The following is a 22,587-nucleotide window of genomic DNA, read 5'->3' as shown; positions in this document are numbered from 1 at the left end:
ATAAAATAATATTCTGTATCAAACACCGTGTGTACTGAAACATTTTTTAAGTAACATAGTAAAATAGATATCTGTATAATTTCTCTTAACCATTTCAAATGAAGAGAAAGTTCAATCATTTGGACAAGCAGCGTCCCGATCCTGATTGCACATTAGTCATCAGTTTAAAAACCGTATCATTCACACACAAAACAAGTTAATTAAAGCGCAGAAGGAATTATTGCCAAAGTTAATTTTCTGATCCAGTCTGGATGAACCGGCATCAAGATTAATCCAATCAATTTTGATATTGCCATAAGAAAATATGATTTCTAAGGTTAGAGGCAGAATTTTTTATCGTGCTCTTGTAACGAGTAACAAACCCGTTCGCTCCTCTTTTGCACTCCAAGGGTGCATTTACACAACAGAGTTAGTGTCTCATCAAAGCAGTTTTTGCTTCTCTGTGACTAAAATGATCCCATCTGCTGTTGAAGCCCTCATCCATGCCTTTGTTACCTCCAGACTCGACTATTCCAGTGCTCTCCTGGCCGGCCTCCCATCCTCCACTCTCCGTAAACTTCAGCTCGTCCAAAGCTCTGCTGCCCGTATCTTAACTCGCACCAAGTCCCGTTCACCCATCACCCCAGTGCTCGCTGACCTACATTAGCTCCTGGTTCAGCAACGCCTCAAATTTAAAATTCTCATCCTTCTGTTCAAGTCCCTCCATGGCCTCACCCCTCCCTATCTCTGTAACCTCCTCCAGCCCTACAACCCTCCGAGACCGTGCCTTCAGCTGCCTGGGCCCTAAGCTCTGGAATTCCCTCCCTAAACCTCTCCGCCTCTCTACCTCTCTCTCCTCCTTTAAGATGCTCCTTCAAACCTACCTCTTTGACTAAGCTTTTGGTCACCTGTCCTAATAGCTCGTAATGTGGCTCTGTGTCAAATTCTGTTTGATTACGCGCCTGTGAAGCTCCTTGGGATGTTTTACTACGTTAAAGGCACTGTATAAATTCAAGTTGTTGTGAACACGGACTCAGATAGATGATCTGACATGTGAGCACACTGGGAGCAGCATCAGTGGTTTCACACCTGGGTTTCACACCAGGTTTTTGACCGCAGTGTAAATGCAGCCTTTAGCAGTTCGGGTTCCAAATTTTTCTGTTCTACTGCAGGCAGCGTTGTGAGTTCAGAACATCACAGGAAGAGGAGGTGATATCAGGTTTGGAAGAGCCTTCTTAAATTAGCTGTCGAAACCCACAGTGAACTCAAGAGCAGTTTCGTCTCAGTTCACTGTGTTCGCTCCTAGATCTGCAGATTGTTTGGGTTCAGGTTCCCAGCAGGTAGATGGATCGATGACTCCCGCTGGTCAAGTGTTATTCAGAGCTCAGGTAGATTAGTTTCAAAAGAAGAAGAACAATATTCGAAGCAAGTTAAAAGTAGCAAAACGCCTGAAGGCACTTCACAGTTGGAATCAGACCCTAGCAGTGGAGTTGGGTGATGAGTGGAATCACCCAAGGGTCTATCCTTGGGCCCCCTCCTATTTCTCATCTACATGATGCCCCTCGGCGACATCATCTGAAAACACAGAGTCAGGTCAGGCTGACGACACCCAGCTCTACCTCACCACCACCTCTCTCGACCCTTCCACTGTCTCTGATTTGTCACACTGCTGGACCGACATCCAGTACCGGATGAGCAGAAATTTTCTCCAACTAAACATTGGGAAAACTGAAGCCATTGTCTCCGGTCCCCGTCACAAACTCCGTCCCCTCCCCACCGATTCCATCCCCCTCCCTGGCCCTGGTCTGAGGCTGAGCCAGACCGTTCGCAACCTTGGCGTCGTAGATGACCCTGCGATGAGCTTCTGATCCAATATCCTCTCCGTCATTAAGACGTTCCACTTCCGCTTCCATAACATTGCCCGTCTCTGCCCCTGCCTCAGCTGCTGAAACTCTCATCCATGCCATTGTTACCTCCAGACTCGACTATTCCAGTCGACTGTCTGGCCTCCCACCTTCCATAAACTTGAGCTCATCCAAAACTCTACAGCCCATGTACTGACTCGCACCAAGTCCCGTTCACCCATCACCCCTGTGCTCACAGACCTACATTGGTCCTGGTCCTGGAATGCCACAATTTTAAAATTATTATTCTTATGTTCAAATCCCTCCATGGCCTCGCCCCTCCCTATCTCTGTAACCTCCTCCAGCCCTACAACCCTCCGAGATCTCTGCGCTCCTCCAATTCTGGCCTCTTGTGCATCCCCGATTTTCATTGCTGCACCATTGGCGGCCGTGCCTTCAGCTGTCTAGGCCCTAAGCTCTGGAATTCCCTCCCTAAACCCCTCCTACGCTCCACACCTCTCTCTCTTCCTTTAAGACACTCCTTAAAACCTACCTCTTTGACCAAGCATTTGGACACCTGTCCTAATATCTCCTACTTTGGCTCGGTGTCAAATTTTTGTCTGATAACACTCCTGTAAATCGCCTTGGGACGTTTTACTATGTTAAAAGCGTTATATAATGCGAGTTGTTGTTGTTGTTGGGAGATGCATAGCATGGGAGGGGCTATAGGATGGTGCAAACCATTTAAATAAAAACACAGACAAGGATACGGACGGTGACACTCACTTTCGAACATGTTCCCAATAACACAGGCCCCAGAAATGGTCAATGAGCACACTGACTGGGGGGAGGGAAGTGTTTTTTATAATCTATTGTATGATCCATCGGAGGGCTCTTGGAGTAACTCTGCTTTCACATTTATAGTGAATCCCTGTTAAAGAGAATGAAAAGAAACATTGACTCGCGGTGGGTTCAGAAAAGCATTTCTCAGCCCCGTCAAGCTTACAAGTAACATTATGGGCTGTATGCCAAAGGCAGATGGGTGGTATGTCATAACTTAAGAAACAAAAAGCAGTTGTCAGCTGTAGCTCAGTGGGCAGCACTCTCGCCTGAGTCAGAACGGTCATAGGTTCAAGTCCCACTCCAGACACTTGAGCCCATAATCCAGCCCGACAAGCCAGTGCAGTACTGAGGGAGTAAAACACTGTCAGATGAGATGTTAAACCAAGGCCCTGCCTGCCCTCTTATGTGCATATAAAAGATTCCATGGCACTATTTCAAAGAAGAGCAGGCAAGTTCTCCCCCCAGTGCCCTGGCTAACATCACTAAAAAACGTTATCAGATTGTGGGATCTTGCTGTGTGAAAATTACAACAGTGACTATACTTCAAAAAGTAATCGATTGGCTGTAAAATGCTTTGGGACAAAGATTACGAAAGGCACTATATAAATGTATGTTCTTTTATAATAGTAATATTCACCTTTTATAAAGTGTATGCGTGAGTGTGAGCTGTGTACATGTATAGAATGAGGGGAGTGTTCAAGTTGTGTCTCGGGAGCCCTGCTATTCTGGCCCTTCAGTCTTATTTGCTTCTATATTTATCACTTGCTGGTTTGCCCGGATTGGCCTGGAGGTTTGTGAAAGGGTTAGCGCTGTTGCCTCATTGGTGGAGAAATCCCGATTAGGAAACCACGAGGCCCTTGTCCTGTTTCTGTGTTGTAAATTCTATGTAATTGTAGATAGGTGATACAAGTTCCCCCCACCCCCGACTCCATATCACCATGACAACTACCCTATGGGCTAACCGAAGGTGGCCGGCACCGAGGGCCTGGATTGGTTCCCGACAGTGACAAAATAAATTCACCGCGTTCCTGCCGCGGAGCTTCACCCATTGGGAGCGCGGCCTTCGATCTTTCAACCGCCAAACGGAATGGGCGGCAAATCGTGGCCAGCATGCGCCTAACTTTCCAATCAGCTCTCCTGGCGCCACCAGATTCCGCTGGCTGCCACGGGGGAAGATTTTCTTCTGCTGCACTCGGGTGTTAAGAAAATCGCCACGGGAACATAGGAACAGAAGTAGGCCACAAGCCTGTTCCGCCATTCAATCAGATCACAGCTGATCTCCGCATCAACTCCATTTACCCGCCTTTGTTCCATATCCTTTGGTACCCTCACCCAATAAAAATCTTTCAATCTCAGTCTTGCTGTGAATGCTGGAACAATTGGAGCTTTTAAGGCCGAGAGCGATAGATTTCTGGCCTATGTGACTCCAGTCCCACATCAACGTGGTTGACTCTTAACGGCCCTCTGAAGTGGTCTAGCAAACTCCCTCAGTTGTATCAAACCGCCGAGTACCTTCACCACATGGTCTGCAGCAGTTCAAGAAGAAGGCCCCCCCACCACCTTCTCAAGGGGCAGCTAGGGATGGGCGCTAAATGCCGGCCTTGCCAGCGATGCCCACATCCCGAGAATTAATTTTTAAAAAGCTTCAAATATGCCATAGTGGAACACTGAAGGCAGCCAGCAGTGTAAGAAGTGGAGAGTGTATTTTCCCTTTATTATGCCTCTTATATTAAGGGTTGTTCTTTAGATCCTGGATCAATCATTTTCTAACTTGTTAACGGCTGGATACACAGGGACACCTAGCCAGCACGGAGACAGGGAATCATTCACAGCCTCAGCTTTAATGTAAGGAGTGAAACAGCGACCGATCCATGGCGGGGGGGGGGGGGGGGGGGGGGTGGGTGGCGGGGAGTGGGGCGAGGGGGGAGAGAGGGGGGTGGTAGGGACATTGGCAGTGATCAGGGCTCCCCACTTACCATGTAGGAGATATGTGAGAGGTTTGTAGGGGAAGTATTTTGCAATGGAAACTTTGTACCCCAATCTCAACCACACACACACACACACAGCGACATTCACTGCACTAATCCAATGATGTACTTGTTTGAGGAACTGGCTCTCTTAACTACTGGGGCTGAATTTCTGCATTTACACTAAAAGAACGAACAAACTTGCCTTTCGCGGCCTCAGGGTGTCCCAAAGCGCTTCACAGCCCATGAAGTACTTTTGAAGTGTAGTCGGTGTTGTAATGTGTAGAACAATGACTGCTTCACACCAACACTGCAGTTAGAGTGTGAATCCAGCCCAAGAGGCAGCTGAAGTTATTTAACGCTGGTAATCTTGAATACTTCAGAAAAAATTCTTACCTGAAAATCCCTGATATAAGTTAGGAAGAAGAAGTTAAAGCTGAATGCAACCAGCCACTCGCAAACTGCACTGGCAGCGTGGTAACCATACCCCTAGTGAGAAGGAACGGAGAGGGCAAGAGGTTCAATGGACATTTAATAAAACACAATCAAATGGAATTGTAGGGCAGTCGCCTGGAGGTGCTGCACTGGTTTATCAAGTGTGACTATTACTCTAGGCCCAGATCTTATGGGACCAGAACTCCAGCTCAAACTACTGTCAAAAAATAACTACAGCAAGGAAGGTTTATTTAAAGGAAATTTTCAGTGTTGCTATGGCACACTGGGTAGATTTTGACTTTGTGCGATAGTGTAAAATGGGTGATAGTGAATCGGCAGCTCGATTTCTACCTCTCCCCACTTACGCCCCTCTCCTGTTTGACTTCAATGGAAATGAAAATCGGGAGAGATGTAAAACGAGCTGCTGATTTGCTATCGCCCGTTTTACACTATTGCACAAAGTCAAAATCTACCCCACTGTGTCAAATCATCAACACAATGTGTCACAGATGCTAGAATGGAGGTTAACAGCCGTAAGCTGTTCTCCTACTCACACCAAGTTACCCATCTCAGCTATGTAGTGATGCACCAAATGTAGGCCTGACGTATCCCCACAGTGGGGTGAGGACTGTCCCCAGGCTGCTCCACCAAACCTCCTGATGCCTTGTCCTTCTCAGCCCCAATCCCCCTTGAGTCTTGTGTCTCTTTTCTCAGCCACTCAAGTCCCGCGTTTCTCTCCCCATCCTCTTCAGACCCGTGTTTCTCTCCCCATCTTCTTCAGACCTGTGTTTCTCTCCCCATCCTCTTCAGACCCGTGTTTCTCTCCCCATCTTCTTCAGACCTGTGTTTCTCTCCCCATCCTCTTCAGACCTGTGTTTCTCTCCCCATCCTCTTCAGACCTGTGTTTCTCTCCCCATCCTCTTCAGGCCTGTGTTTCTCTCCCCATCCTCTTCAGGCCTGTGTTTCTCTCCCCAGCCATCTCAAGTCTGAGCCTCTATCCCCACCCCCTCAAGTTCTGTGCTTCTCTCCTCACCTGCCTCTACCCTTGTGCCTCTATCCTTTGCCCCCATTTTGGGCTCCTCTCCCTGTATAACAAAGTCTGTCTGTTTAGCGAGCGACCTGAAAATGTATTTTTTAATTTTCCACCTCCACAAAGTTTTTTTGGTTAAAACACAGGATTTGAAGATTAGTAAAACCAACTGCATCTCATCAGTGGCTGAGCTGAAATTGCATGGTCTATTCGTAAACAGGAAGTACTTACACAACCGCGAACACAATTCAATCCAAGTACAGAAAGCCTCTTGAATGAACTTGGCTCGTTCAAAGAGGTCGAGGCCTCCCTACTCTCCAACACATAGACATGACGCATTAAGGAGATTTAGTAGAGTTCAGTAGGTTGCTCTTGATAAATGTCAGCCTGTAGTTTAAAGCAGTCGTTTAGCCTCAGTTTGACCACCAGAAAACATCCTGTTGGCTGCAAACTGAATAACGAAACTTTCAGTCATGAAAGAAAAAAGGTAGGTGATACTAGCAGTAATTCTAACAAGGATGGATACAGGCAAAAAGCCGAAAGAGAAATCAAAATGAACTGCGACGTGTTTGCGCCTGTTGGTGGAGTGTGACTGTCTGATATTAACTGGCATCACTGTAGGTTGCATCGCACAGTTTGTTCTGGAGGCAGATTCTCCTCATCCCTGTACAGATGATCGAGCCATATTTGACCATAGTGACAAGTGGTCTCTTTCATAGGAACAAGAGGAGGCCATTCAGCCCCTCAAGCCAGACATGCATGACCTTGACTCAGACACTGACTTGTCACGCGTTTAACTTCTTTTAATGACTTGCCCATCAAGAGATTATTCAGTGTTAGAAAACTCTGGGGTAAATTTTCGCCTTCACAGTCTGGGATCGAACGTCCTTTATAGAACCCGCCTCATTTTCAAAATCAATAGGATGAAGATGGAGCAGGTTCTATCAGAGGCGGGCAGTCCACTCTGCCAGATTACTGCCCGGGCAGTGAAAGTGAAAATGTGTCCCTCCAGTTGATAGACAGGCAGCACCATTACCTTCTCTTCTGGCTTCCAATGCAAACTTGAATTTCTGCTGAGGAAATAGCACACAATCACTGGAGAGGGCACAGGTCAAGGAAAGGCAATGCATTTTGTGCAAGAAATTAAAAATTACTCAGTCATGGGTTAGCCCCGACCTAGCAAGGACATGGTAAGGTGTGTAATCATGAAGATTAGAAGTATGATCATTCCTGTAAGGGATTGCAAAACAGAACCTTCTCTTGCTGTGTCTGCAGAACAGACAACATCAAGGGGGCGTCTCAATAGTGGCTTGAGAGCAACATGCAGCTGCTGAGCCCTGCAATCAGCCGACTGGACCGATTTACACTTATACTTCTTATTCACTGGTGCCTTTGTGTGTGTCTTGTTGGTGGATATATCCTAAATCAGAGCACCGAAACCTGTTATTATCAGCAACCAGAGATACAAATTAATAGCAACACGGATTTAAACCTTACATGGAACCAATGATGTCCATGGTGTGGACATAAGTGACTGATGAAGAGATATAGGGACACCTTGGAGCGAACCATCTTCAGTTCTTTTGGACCACAGGGGGAATTATTGCAGAACATTCTATAAGGGGTTTACAGACACACTGCCTTCTGTTCTTTAGCAGGGAGCGAATTAGCAGCTGTACCAGGAGCACAGGAAAGTCCTGGACTGGGAAAGGTCCACCTGACCAGTCCCAAAAACCAAATCCCCTTCAATCGCCCACTCGCTCAAATATCGATCCAATTTCTTCCACACCGTCTGCCTCCCGGGGCAGTTCATTCCACACATTCACCGACCTCTGTGCACAAAGATCCTCGACCATTCCAGCGTACTCCCACCGTAACAGGCTGCCGGCTCGTGCGATTCGCTGAATTCCTTCAAGCGAGAGCTGGCCCTACTTCTGGCTGGGGCGGAGATCACCTGGTACAAGAGGTAGGTGCCCTGGTAACGTTGATTGGGGCCAGAGTGATCTCCTGGACAAGTTTCGATCGCCTAAGAGGGTCAGAGAGGAACTTCCCAGATTTCTTTTTCCCCAAATTGTCCTGGATTTTTGTCTGTTTTTTTGCCGCTCCCTGGAGATCACATGGTTTCGGGGGGGTGGGGGGGTGGTGTCCAAGGTATCACAATTGTGTGGGACAGGCTGGATGGACCAGAGGGTCTTTTCCTGTCCAACATTGTTCGTATGTTCATTAAGTAACTGAACGAGAATGGGGCAGGCGGGCCTCAGACTAGGCCGAGACCAGGCCTCCCCCTGCAGTATCCTATGGCCTTTGATCGAGGCGGATCCTCAGCCCATCCCAAACAAGGCCACTGAAGCAGAGGGGGTGGGCCTGCGAGTATGGTACTCCCTACGTTGGGACTTCCCACTGCCCTGGACTAGCAGAGGCCCCACTCAAGACCTAAGCACATAATCCAGGCTGACGCTCCCAGTGCAGTACTGAGGGAGTGCTGCACTGTCGGAGGTGCTGTCTTTCGGATGAGATGTTAAACCGAGCCCCGTCTGTCTATTCTGCTGAGTGTAAAAGATACCAAGGCACTACTTGAAGAAGGGCAGGTGAGTTCTCCCTGGTGTGCTGGCCGACATTTATTCCTCAATCAACACCACCAGAAACAGATTATCTGGTCATTTATTTCATTGCTGTTTGTGGGACCTTGCTGTGCGCAAATTGGCTGCCATATTTTCTACATTACAACAATGACTACACTTCAAAAGTAATTCATTGTTGGTGAAGCGCATTGGGACGTCCTGACAATGTGAAAAGACTCGATATAAATCCAAGTTCTCCTTCTTTATGTTTGTCACTATTTTCTCCTTTAATTGATGGAGGTGCCGTCTTTCGGATGAGAGACTAAAGCAAGGCCCCACCTTGTCAGTTAGAAGTGAAAGATCCCACGGCACAATGCGAAGAACAAGGAGTTCTTCAGGTGTAAACATTCTTCCCTCAACCAACATGAACAAAAAAAGATTAACTGGTCATTTATTCATTTGCTGTTTGTGGGAGCTTGCTGTGCACAAATTGGCTGCTGCGTTTACCCACATAACAACAGTGACTGCACTTCATAAAGTATTTCAATTACTGTAGAGTGCTTTGGGACGTCCTGAGGTCGTGAAAGGCGCTATATAAATGCCAGTCTTTTCTTTAACGAAGAAAAATATGACATTAATATCCTTGTTTTCAAATCACTCCATGGCCTTGCCCCTCCCTATCTCTGTAACCTCCTCAACAACCCTCCGAGATCTCCTTCAATTCTGGCCTCTTGCGCATCCCTGATTTCCTTCGCCCCATCATTGGTGGCCGTGCCTTCAGCTGCCTAGGCACTAAGCTCTGGAATTCCCTCCCTAAACCTCTCCGACTCTCTACCTCTCTCTCCTCCTTTAAGATGCTCCTTAAAACCGACCTCTTTGACCAAGCTTTTGGTCACCTGTCCTAATATCTCCTTATGTTGCTCGGTGTCAAATTTTGTTTGATTGCGCTCCTACGAGGCCCCTTTGGACGTTTTACTACGCTATATAGGCGCTATATAAATGCAAGCTGTTGTAAAGAACAGCAGGAGAAACACATTGCTGCTGAGAGTACTGGGATATAATGGTTCATTGTCTGGATTATTTCGAGGCTCTTCACTAGGTTCGTAAGCTCTCCTTTGGCTGCGATGGACCTTTGCTGTTGGGCACAATCTTTCTTTGATATCTTTTCATCTCTTCCTTCCTTCCTACCCTAAATTGTGAGGCAATATTTACTTTGATTGCTAGTTCTTCCCACGATGGAGCAGCGAGCTGTTGGAGAGACGCCAAAAGGTTTTCATAGGAATATAGGAAAAGGTTTTCATTGGAATATAGGAAAAGGTTTTCATCAATTACTTCCTGCTGCAGAAATCTTTTATTTAGCAGTATTTGTTATCCCTCTTGGGGGTGGGGGGGGGGGGGGAGATAAGTCATATTTGCATATTTTAGTGATGTAACCACCAGCTGCCTTCACCTACTGCACTGCACCCTTTCTACCAGTAATACTGCATTTCAATAGCATTTACCTGGTCAAAATAATACAAAATAGCACCATTAAAAACCACCCACATTAGTAAGAAAGGAAAAACTTGTATTTATATAGCACCTTTCATGACCTCAGGATGTCCCAAAGTGCTTTACAGCCAATGAAGTACTTTTTTGAAGTGTAGTCACTATTGTAATGTAGGGAAATGCAGCAGCTAATTTGCACACAGCAAGATCCCACGAACAGCAATGTGATAAATGACCAGATCATCTGTTTTTTAGTGGTGTTGGTTGAGGGATAAATATTGGCCAGGACACCAGGGAGAACTCCTCTGCTCTTCGAAATAGGGCTGTGGGATCTTTTATGTCCACCTGAGAAGGCAGGCATGGCCTCGGTTTAACGACTCATCCAGAAGACGGCACTTCCGACACTGCAGAACTCCCTCAATACTGGCACCGGGAGTGTCAGCCTGGATTTTGTGCTTCTCTGGAGTGGGGATCGAGCCCTCGACCTTCTAACTGAGAGGCGAGAGTGCTACCCACAGAGCAAAGGCTGATACTTTGTTAGTACTGACATACCGAATATAAAATCAGGCAAGTTGCCTCTTGCTAAGTTCTTTACGATTTACATTTATTCAGATTTAAGTGATAAAGGAAGTGGTGATGATTTTCAATCGAGATTCTACAGACAATGTTGTAATGTTCTACCGTTGCATAGTAAACCACAATTGCAATCATGGAGGTAATCGCTATTCCAGTGGCTCGTGTTCAAAAAAGCTGTAAGGAGAGAGCCTGCGTTCTTCAGCTGTTCTGGGTCTGGTGATAGCTGTGTGCTTACTAATACATCCTGTGATTGCCGGACTGTTACCTTAAGTTTTGTTTTGGCAGAAGCAAAGAGAAATGGCAGAGAAAGATGAACACTGGTTTAGGCTATTTTGCCGGGGCTTCAGTGACTCATCCGCCAAAAATGTATGGCGGACAAGCAGGAGAATCCCAGTGGAAATTCAGACCCAAAATCTTTCGGGTGAGATGTTAAACTTCAGCCCCATCTCACCTCTCAGGTGGATGTAAAAGATCCCACGGCCACTATTTCGAAGAAAAAAGAAAGAGCTTGCATTTCTATAGCGCCTTTCACAACCTTAGATTGGCCCAAAGCATTTTACAGCCAATGAAGTATTTTTTGAAATGTAGTCACTATTGTAATGTAGGAAATGCAGCGGCCAATTTGCACACAGCAAGATCCCACAAACAGCGATGTGATAATGACCAGATAATCTACGTTAGTGATGTTGGTTGATGTATAAATATTGGTCAGGACAATGGGGCGAACTCCCCTACTCTTCTTCCAATAGTGGCCGTAGGATCTTTTACTTCCACTTGAGAGGGCAGATGGGGCCTCAGTTTAACATTTCATCCAAAAGATGACACCTCCGACAGTGCAGCACTCCCTCAGTACTGGCACTAGGAGTATCAGCCTGGATTTTGTGCTCAAGTCTCTGGAGTGAGACTTGAACCCACAACCTTCTGACTCAGAGGTGAGAGTGCTACCAACCGAGCCGCGGCTAACACCAAGATGAAGAGCAGGAGTGCCTGGCCAACATTTATCCCTCAACCATCACCACCAAAACAGATTAATTGGTCATTTATCTCTTTGCTGTGTATAACAATTGTCTGCCACGTTTGACTACATAACAACAGTGATTGCACTTCAAAAAGCAAATGATCTGATGAGCTTTGGAGCATTCTGAGGACATGAGAAGACTAAACGAATGTAAACCTTTCTTTAAATTTTCACAAGTCTTTTTATGGTTTTGCTGGTACAGTGTGTCTCATGGATTTCCTGTCTAAAGAATCATTTGTGCACCAAAAGCAAGACGTGGCTGGGACTTGTATTTTAACAACTTACATTTATATAGCGCCTTTAACGTAGTAAAGCGCCACAAGACGCATCCCAGAGTATAATCGGACAAAATTTGACGACGTGCCAAAGAAGGAGATATTAGGGCAGGTAACCAAAAGCTTGGTCAAAGAGATAGGTTTTAAGAAGCATCTTCAAGGAGGAGAGGGGTGGAGAGGTTTAGGGATGGAATTTCAGAGTTTAGATGGCTGAAGGCATGGCCGGCAATGGTGGGATGAAGGGAGTGGGAGATGCATTAGAGGCCAGAGGTGAAGGAATACAGAGTTCCTGGAGGATTGCAGGGTGGGAGGTGGTTACAGAGACAGGGAGAGGCGAGGCCATGGAGGGATTTAAAAACGAGATTTTTAAACAACTTCTGCTACACTTAGTTTCTCTAGCCAAGAATGATTTCATCATAATTCTGTGATTTATTGTTGCTCAGCTCTCCTTCCAAACAGAGAAAGACACTGATTAGTCATTTTCACGATTAAAGGGGATTGGGTGGTTAACTGGCAACTGCAGACTTGGATAGGGGTTCAAAAAAATACCAACACTGCTAATTATTTCATAAGAAAATAAATAATTCTTAATAGTTCTCATTGTTTTAAAAGTATAGTTAATCTCAAGAACAACAACAACTCGCATTTACATAGCGCCTTTAACATAGTAAAATGGCCCAAGGCAATTCAGACGAGCAATTATCAAACAAAATTTGACACCTCAGTATGTAAAGTTAGTAAAATTACTGCAAAAGGTAAATGAGCAAATTCTACAATGCTGGGTGGAATATCACTGGACCGGAGGTGAGTAAAAAGGTTCACTAGGTTGATTCCGGGTATGGAAGGTTTGTCTTATGAGGAAAGATTGAACAGGTTGGGTCTATACTCATTGGAGTTTAGAAGAATGAGAGGAGATCTTATTGAAACATACAAGATTCTGAGGGGACTCGATAGGGTAGATGCTGAGAGGATGTTACCCCTCATGGGGGAATCTAAAACTAGGGGGCATAGTCTCAGAATAAGGGGTCGCCTGGTTTAAGACGGAAATGAGGAGGAATTTCTTCTCCCAGAGGGTCGTGAATCTTTGGAATTCTTTACCCCAAAAAAAAGCTGTGGAGGCTGAGTCATTGAATACATTCAAGGCTGAGTTAGACAAATTTTTGATCAGCAAGGGAGTCAAAGGATATGGGGAAAAGGCGGGAAAGTGGAGTTGAGGTAAAAATCAGATCAGCCATGATCTCATTGAATGGCGGAGCAGGCTCGAGGGGCCGAATGGCCTACTCCTGCTCCTATCTCCTACGGTCTTATGGTTAAATTGGGGCTGTAAAGCACTCCGGGAGTGGAATATCACTGGACCGAGCCTAACTATGGAAACAAGATCTATCTTGTGCCTCAAGAGGCAGCTCACTGAATTTTTGTTTCTTTGAATTAAATGAAATCCAACTGTAGCTGTACCATTATATGAACATGCCCATAAACTAAAACAAAGTGTGTTTTTGAAGAATGAATAAGCTTTAATGTTTTGTCAGAAATGATTAAATGTGGGCTATTTACAGAATTGACAGTGAAATGTCTGCTGGGACCCCTTCACTCAAAGGATCCTCTACAGGGACACAGGATGCGGAGGTTCAGAAGACCTCCTGATTCCCAGGTTTGTGGGCGATAGGGAGTGCAGCTGTACTTTTCCATTAATGATCACGCCTCCCATAAGTCATTCATTCTTTTTCTGCAGCCCTCTACATTCCAAACAAACTTGGAGAGACTTTGTTGACCTTCTACACTATGATTACCCAACGTTAGCTTTTCTGCTTCATTAGTTTTCATCAACAGATGTCCCGAGGCACTGCTCATAGGAAGTTTGCGCCCTGGGAATTGCAGTTCCTGACGTTTACCACGTCTCCATTTCCTATCCCCCGGGCAGAAACTAACTTCATGCTGGTTTACCTGACTGAATTCCAGAATCAATGCTACCCCAGCATTGAATGGGCCCGGGGGCTTATAGTCCCAGCTACTCAGAGACTACAGCAGGCTACAGAGGATAGTAGCACTGATCCCTGGTACATAAATTGGAGCCCAGAAAGTCTGGGGAAGGCAGGCTAGCTGGAGCCCAGGGAACAGAGGCATAATGGAGTTAGAGAGGTTTGGAAAATGAGATGAGCTTGTATTAGGGACATTTTAATGTTTCCACTGTTCTAATGGGCAGGGACTGTGATGTTGGCTGTATCCCATAAAAATTGTTTATTGCCGCGATTGTTTTCAGGACAGAATTTCTTTGGTGGAGTGCGATTGGATTTGAAAAAATGAAATTTGGAAGAAAGCGTCAATGCAACGTGATTGGTGAATTAACAAAGTAGAAAATAACCAATTAGAGAAAGAAAAAACGCAAGAGGGAGTAGAAAACTGACCAATATTCAAAAAGGAGAAATACAGCGGACATTGATGAGATGCCACAGTCCCATCAGAAATTACAGTCACCAAACCGCTGATTAGATAGACCAATTGATACCGCTTCATTCAGACAAACCATTCACTCCCAGTAAAATGTGGCCTGTCTTGTCCCTTTTAGTGGTACACGCGTAATAAATCGTCCCAACAATCATGTCCTAAGTCTTTAAAAAATTGCTTTAAAATAAACTGGTGACTGTGATTGCATTTCCTAGTAACCATTTATTATCTCACTCTACAGCAAGACTGAACAACGTATACAATGTGGGATCATTTTGAGTTTGTGCGATAGTGCCAAATGGGTGATAGTGAGTCAGCAGCCCGTTTTATATTTCTCCCTATTTTTATTTATGTGGAAAAACTAGAGAAGCTGGGATTGTTCTCTCTAGAGCAGAGAAGGTTAAGGGGATATTTAATGGAGGTGTTCAAAATCATGAAGGGTTTTGATAGAGTAAATAAGGAGAAACTGTTTCCAGTGGCAGGAGGGTCGGTAACCAGAGGACCCAGATTTAAGGTAATTGGCAAAAGACCAGATGGGAGATAAGGAGAATTTTTTTTAGTGCAGTGAGTTGTTATGATCTGAAATGCGCTGCCTGAAAGGGCGGTGGAAGCAGATTCAACAGTAACTTTCAAAAGGGAATTGGATAAATACTTGAAAAGGAAAAAAATTGCAGGGCTATGGGGAAAGAGCAAAGGGAATGGGACTAATTGGGTAGCTCTTTCAGAGAGCCAGCACAAGCATGATGGGCCAAATGGCCTCCTTCTGTGCTGTATGATTCAATGTAAAATGGGCTGCCGACTTGCTATCACTCACTTTACACTATCGCGCAAAGTGAAAATCTACCCCCATTGCATTTTGATGCTAATTATAAGAGTTCAGTTTGTTAATGTGACCCTTCACAAAAGGATACTAGGGATGGTGGCTATAACAGACACTATAGACAGTGCTGCTCGAAATCCACATACCAGGCGACTGTGATAGTAAGGCATCATCTTGAAGGAAATGCAAGTCTGCAGCACAAGGTAGACAGTGCCCATGACGAAAGATAGGAGCGCGCCAACATCATGAACTGGTGCCAGTGCAGTTTCCTAAAACAGGAGACGGAATAAAAAAAAGTGAGATGACTGGAAATTGAAAGTCCCAGTTTCAATAAAATGAAATCATTTGCTCAAGTACATAGGGAGAAACTGTTTCCACTGGCAGGTAATCAGAGGACACAGTTTTAAGAACATTGTCAAAAGAACCAGAGGGGGAGATGAGGAGAATTTTTTTTTTTACGGGGCGAGTTGTTATGATCTTGAATGCACTGCCTGAAAGGGCGGTGGAAGCAGATTCAATAGTAACTTTCAAAGGGGAATTGGATAAATACTCGAAGAGAAAAAATTTGCAGTGATACGGAGAAGGAGCAGGGAAGTGGGACTAATTGGATAGCCCTTTCAAAGAGCCGGCAGAGGCACAATGGGCTGAAAGGCCTCTTTTGTGCTGTATGATTCTACGATGCCTACATTGGGGTGGCTGCACCCTTCATTGAAAATACAAATAATCGGCAACATTTTTTATACATTTGCTCTCAGAATGTGGGTGATGCTGGCAAGGTAACATTTAATGCTCATCCTGAGTTGCCCTGACAATGGAGTGGCTTCCCAGGGCACTTCTGAGGACATTAAGAGTCAACCATGCAATGTGGGACTGGAGTCACGTGAAGGCTGGACTGGGTAGGGGGGTCAGTTTCCCTTCCCTGAAGGACATTAATGAACCAGTTGGATTTTTAACAAGCTCCCAATTTCCAAATGCAGTGCAGTGATCCCAGTTTTTGGTCAATTTTGGCGATTTAGACAAGTTGACTGAGTGGGCAAATACACGGCAAATGCAGTATAACGTGGAGTGTGAAGTGGTGTGTGAAGTTATCCACTTCGGAAGGAAAAACAGAAAGGCAGAGTATTATTTAAATGGTGATAGATTGGGGAATGTTGATGTACAAAGGGACCTGGGTGTCCTTGTACACCAGTCACTGAAAGCAAACATGCAGGTGCAGCAAGCAGTTAGGAAGGCAAATGGTATGTTGGCCTTCATTGCAAGAGGATTTGAGAACAGGAGCAAGGATGTCTTACTGCAGTTATACAGGGCCTTGGTGAAACCACACCTGGAATAGTGTGTGCAGTTTTGGTCTCCTTACCTAAGAACGGATATACTTGCTATAGAGGGAGTGCAGTGAAGGCTCACCAGACTGATCCCTGCGATGGCAGGACTGTCATATGAGGAGAGATTGGGTTGACTCAGCCTGTATTCACTCAGGTTTAGAAGATTGAGAGAGGATCTCATTGAAACGTATAAAATTCTGACAGGGCTAGACAGACTGGATGCAGGGAGGATGTTTCCACTGGCGGGGGGTCCAGAATGAGGGGTCACAGTCTCAGGATACGGGGTAGGACATTTAGGACTGAGATGAAGAGAAATTTTTTCACTCAGAGGGTGGTGAACCTGTGGAATTCTTTACCGCAGAAGGCTGTGGAGGCCAAGTCACTGAATATATTGAAGAAGGAGCTAGATAGATTTCTAGACACAAAAGGCATCAAGGGATATGGGGAGAGAGCGGGAATATGGTATTGAGATAGAGGATCAGCCATGATCATACTGAATGGCGGAGCAGGCTCGAAGGGTTGAATGGCCTACTCCTGCTCCTATTTTCTATGTTTCAAGTGAGGAAGAACAGATATTATGGCACGCATTCTTAATTAAAAGATCGGTGGTGGGAAGGGGGGATTACTTTGTATAGTTGGGTCTGGTATATTCTGTAAACTTAACAGAGTATGATATATTTTATACAGGATTGTACCATTGACGATTTTAAAAGGGTTCACCGACAACAGAGCCTGATCCAATGTAGAACGAAACAGAAACGAATAGGTTCTGGTGGGGCAGGGACAGGGAGTCAATATAGATGAGGTGTTGTATCTTCACCAGCTCCCTTTGAATAACACCATGTGTGTCTAGAAACACTGCAATCCATTTAGCTAGGATCAACCATTCTGTGGTTGTCATCACTTCACCAAGTCCATGGACTTTGCCACCCTGAGACGCACGACATGGCATTGAGGAAACAGTCTAACGTTTAAGAAAGTTGATCAAGAATTGGAGTGCACAAGGGAGAGGTGCTTCACATTGCAAGAACTCCGTCACAGAATTTTCTTTAAAATGCATCTTCATAAAATTAATTACAAGGCAAGGAAAGTATTGAATAGACAGCTAAGAAATAACCAACTTATTTCTATTTGGATTTTTAAAAAAAAAATTACATCCCCATCAATAAGGACAATAGCTCACATCTAAGTTTCGATCAGTTTCATTGGTCCAGCTTGTCTAGGATATGTTCTTGATTGGGTAAATTGTACCAGTCAGCATTCAGGTGTCTGTTGTGGCTCAGTGGGTAGCACTCGCGTCTTTGAGTTAGAAAGTTGTGGCTTCAAGTGCCACTCCAGAGACTTGAGCACAAAATCTAGCTGTCACTCCTAGTGCAGTGCTGAGAAAGTGCTGCACTCTCAGAGGTGCTGTCTTTCGAATGAGACGTTAAACCGAGGCCTCGTCTGCCCTCTCAGATGGATGCGGAAAATCCCACGGCTCTATTTCGAAGCAGAGCCGGGGAGTTCTCCCTGGTGTCCTGGGCCAATATTTATCCCTCAACCAACATCACTAAAACAGATTATCAATATCACATTGCTGTTTGTGGAACCATGCTATGCGCAAATTGGCTGCTGCATTTCTTTAAAAAAGTACTTAATTGTCTGTAAAGCACTTTGGGATGTCGAGGTGGTGAAAGGCGCTATATAAATGCAAGTTCTTTCTTTCCTTCCCCATGCAGCAGGAGCTCATGTTGGGAAAGGGGGCAGAGATCAGCTCGCCTGATTGGCAACCAGCAACGTTCGTTTTCTGTACATTACTGCATTGTGTGTGGGGGGGCGTTATCACAAATATTTACCCTTAGACACTGATGTTAATGTCCATATCGTACCTGAAAATTTGCTACGATGCACATTCCGAAGCAGCCCAATGCACCACATGCTAACGCAGCAATATTCAGCTGAGGATTGATTGAAGGCTTCCTTTTGTTCAAGGTCTTCAACAGCTTGTATCGCACATACATAGCGACCACGCCTGAACAAGCATGCGGAAAAAAAAAACAACAGCTGATGTGCTAGCAGATCTCCCGTGGCATTGCTTGTGGTAAGTTGAATGACACTGCTTTATAGCGACAGGCATTTTATTTCATGTGCCCCTTGACAGAAAAGCTTTAATTAAAAACTGTGACAAAAGGAAATTAAGATTTTGGTGCAAGAAGTGCATGCATACACAGGATTTTTCATACATTACTAGTCGGTCTCCTGTAGTTTTTGCACATGGGGAATCAAGACTATGTTAAAAGTATTGAAGTCAAGGAGGGTTAGAGGGTGGGGAATTAATGGGCCCGGACAGTGGAGTTGGTGGGGGGAGCTGGGAAAGAAAGAGGGAAAGAAAACGAGAGTGAGAGGTTGTGAAAGGTGCTGTATAAATGCACATTATTTTTTCTTTCAGCTCCTTCCTCACAGGCCCTTCCGGTTAGCACCAATACAGCAAGAAAGGCCACAGGGACCTCAAGCCATAACCACTTGGTGTCGTCATCTTGCGACCCTATAACTGGAGATTCCCTACAGTCTGTCTTTTTCACTGTCCTGTTTTCGGCTGTGTTCCTCCATGAGATACAATTGGGTCCCACAGTCCTATTTTGCTGCTGTATTCTCATAACACGGGTCACCAATCCTGTGCTCCCCGAATCCCCCATTCCTAACTGGATTCTTTGCAGACCCTGTGGTTCTCTTGCCTGTACCTAGTCCAATTGCCTGAGGTCCCTGTGACCATGCTTGCTGTAGAAGTACAGTTCAATTGCTTCCATGTTTCTTGTGATGTGTTCTTACTTACCTGTAAAACAGAGGGAACTCAACAAGAAAATGCCAACAACAAGCAGAGTGTGCACAAGCAGAGGATCAAAAATCAAATCCTGTTGTAAAACAAAAGTGAAATTTCTGCACTTACCCAGAAAAGCAGAGATGTTTATCATTAATCCAAAAATGCATCTTTCTGGAGGAAGGGTCCCTGTGTCACTACAAGAAAATAATTTTTAAAAAGAGATTAATGATGAAAAGCAACCTAAATTTTAAGAAACAGTAATGCATGTAGGGCTAGGCATTCTGTCCACTGACTATGAAATCTCAGTCTATTTGCATCATTTTTACATATTACATAGAATTTGTAAAAGCCATTCGGTGTTTATGTTCCACACGATTAAATTGCATCTGCCACTGTTTGGTCCATTTATTGGTCCCTGGCTCCTTCCGCCAACCCAACTGCTCCCTCCCCCTCCCCCCATTCCCCCCCTCCCCCAGGTTTCGTGTTATTTTTGATTCTGGCTAAGGTTGCATTTGGGTTTCTGAATATAAGTCATTAAAATGTAGATTAGGAACAAACACCAGCCCCAGCAGTGACCCCAGGAACTCCAGTCAGTACTTCCACCAACAAGTTCCTGCTCATTCCTTTCCTTCGGTTCATTTCTTCTTCAAACCCAGGTTTTGCCGTGACTGCCCATTGGTTTCAGTTTCAGTAGCAGTGTTCCATGAGGAACTTCAGTACAGATTTTCTGGAAATCAACTGCAGTGAGTCATCTAACTTTCCACAGTGCTCTTGGGATATCAGTTCCTCAAAACAAAAGCTTAGTCAGGCAGAATCCTCTTTCTAAAGCAGAGTTGGCTGTTATTTGCATATCCTCTCCATCACCAAGACTGCCTACTTCCACTTCCGTAACATCGCCCGTCTCCGTCCCCGCCTCAGCTCATCTGCAGCTAAAATCCTCACCCATGCCTTTGTTGCCTCTAGACTCGACTATTCCAATTCTCTCCTGGCTGGCCTCCCATCTTCCACCCTCCACAAACTTGAGCTCATCCAAAACTCTGCTGCCCCTATCCTAACTCGCACCAAGTCCCGTTCACCCATCACCCCCTGTGCTCGCTGACCTACATTGGCTCCCGGTCCAGGAACGCTTCGATTTTGAAATTCTCACCCTTGTTTTCAAATCTCTCCATGGCCTCGCCCCTCCATATCTCTGTAACCTCCTCCAGCCCTACAACCCTCCGAGATCTCTGCGCTCCTCCAATTCTGGCCTCTTGTGCATCCCCGATTTTAAATCGCCCCGTCATTGGCGGCCGTGCCTTCAGCTCCCTAGGCCCTAAGCTCTGGAATTCCCTCCCTAAACCTCACCACCTCTCTCTCTCCTTCTTTAAGATGCTCCTTAAAAACACTTTTGTTCTAATATCTCCTTATGTGGCTCGGTGTCAAATTTTGCTTGATAATGCTTCTGTGAAACACCTTGGGATGTTTTACTATGTTAAAGGCGCTATATAAATGCAAATTGTTGTTGTTATTAATATACAGGTTATGCTCTGACCATACTTTTGGGCCCCTATCCTAATATCTCATCCTTTGGCTCCGTGTCAATTTTTTTTTGCCTGATTACACTCCTCTGAAGTGCCTTGGGACCTTTTATTATGTTAAAAGGTGCTATATAAATGCAAGTTGTTGTAGTAATGTAGGGAAACAGCAGAAGTAAATGACCAGATAATCTTTTTTTTCCCAAGTGATGTTGGTTGAGAGATAAACGTTGGCCAGGACACTGGGAGAACTCGCCGACTCTACTTCTAACAGTGCCATGGGATCTGAGAGGGCGGAGGGGTCCATTAATTGAATGAAAGAGACTGATCTAGGGTCGGCCCCAGCCTTTCTCTGCTGTAACCAGAGTCTGCCAGAATGTCCTAAATTACACCTTTCACCTGTCTGAAATCGGCTCAATTGTGGACTCAAAAAAGAAACCTAAGATTAGAAGCTTCCTAAGAACCAGGAAGTGCGAAACTGTGAAAACTAAACCGACTGTACAAGCTAGTTCGTGCGGGGTGGGAATCGGGCGCATTTTAATTTATGTTTAGCGGCGGAAACCCTTCAAGCTGATTTCCTGGAGGAGAGCATGAATTAAAAAGGCGAGAAAATGTACACACAGTCTGATTCATTAAACCCAAGGCACTTTTGGGTAACGATTTACGGAAGAACATGCAGCTACTTTCTGAGGGAATTAATTTTCAAAATCTAAATCTAAACCCAAAGCCCCAATCAGACTGATGACTTTCAGCAAGAGTGACCGGGGGTGAAGATGGAGAGATTCTGGCACGTATGGAAAGTGAAACTTCGGCGATTGCAAGACTACTCCCTAAATCAGGACATGCAAAAAATTGGCAGCTAGACTTTCAGAGCACGTCTGACTCAGAAAAGTTTAACTTGCAACTATTTTTGTATGATATTCACCCCAGTAAAAAATAACTCCCCCCACCCCCTTCCACCTTACACGTGTGTTACAGGAGTTGATCCCTTAGCACACAAGGAGTTAAAAAAAAAGCCACGCAATCGGTGTGTAGGAGAAAGTTTCTCAGTTGGGTTTGACTAATTGGAGATCACGTTGACAGACAGATCATTTTCCAAGCCCAAAGGAGATAGCGGTTTCGTTAAACTTGGATCCAAGTCCCAGGTCACTTACCTAATGAAGGGGACCAATGGGTCAACGTGTCTGGTCAGCACAGCGATGCTGAACGAAATGACAAATGCAGCACAGGACCAGATAACCAACACGATCGGTAGATAGGATGTCCCTATCATAAACCACCACATCTCCGCCGATTCTACCTTTGTCTCTTCAATAACACCAAGTCCCCGTTTGTCTGTCCTTCCGGATCTAATATAATTGTAAAATGCGATGACTCACGGGGCCACGAAGTAAAACAAGGGAAGGCGGGGGGGGGGGGGGGGTAGAAAACGAACAAAACACTCCCCCAAATGCTCGCAAGTCAGCTTTAAGTAGTTTGAGAAAATGGGTTATGACATTCAACAACTTCCCTTTTAGGCTCCCACGTGATGATGATTTAAATCCTTTGTTGAACTTCTGGTAAAAATGTTAATACTAATTGCTGGCGTGTGCCCTGCAATCCTGCATTGGTAATCAGGTACAATACATGAACGCTACCTAACCACCTTTAACAAAAAGAGCGCGGTCTGC

The 22,587-nt window shown here is 45.1% G+C and overlaps 1 protein-coding gene across 2 annotated transcripts; it reads right to left on the bottom strand.

Moving 5' to 3' along the window:
* dram1 (DNA-damage regulated autophagy modulator 1) lies at window positions 1-22,462 on the bottom strand. Of its 2 annotated transcripts, XM_067999243.1 has the most exons (7): window positions 22,072-22,459; window positions 19,530-19,597; window positions 18,472-18,614; window positions 15,373-15,550; window positions 7,135-7,193; window positions 5,030-5,122; window positions 1-2,754 (listed from the first exon to the last, which is right to left on the bottom strand). In XM_067999243.1, the coding sequence occupies exons 1-7, from the start codon at window positions 22,200-22,202 to the stop codon at window positions 2,686-2,688; spliced, it is 741 nt and encodes a 246-aa protein (XP_067855344.1). In that variant the 5' UTR covers window positions 22,203-22,459; the 3' UTR covers window positions 1-2,685. The 2 variants fall into 2 exon arrangements, with proteins under 2 accessions (XP_067855344.1, XP_067855345.1); XM_067999244.1 differs by lacking the exon at window positions 7,135-7,193 and having other exon boundaries at window positions 15,428-15,550; window positions 22,072-22,462.
* Window positions 22,463-22,587: the final 125 nt, after the last annotated feature.

The sequence above is a fragment of the Heptranchias perlo genome, chromosome 18 (assembly GCF_035084215.1).
Source record: "Heptranchias perlo isolate sHepPer1 chromosome 18, sHepPer1.hap1, whole genome shotgun sequence".
In the NCBI taxonomy this organism is placed as follows: Eukaryota; Metazoa; Chordata; class Chondrichthyes; order Hexanchiformes; family Hexanchidae; genus Heptranchias; species Heptranchias perlo.
The sequence above is the reverse complement of the archived record's forward strand: the minus strand, read 5'-3'. Positions and strand labels throughout refer to the sequence as shown.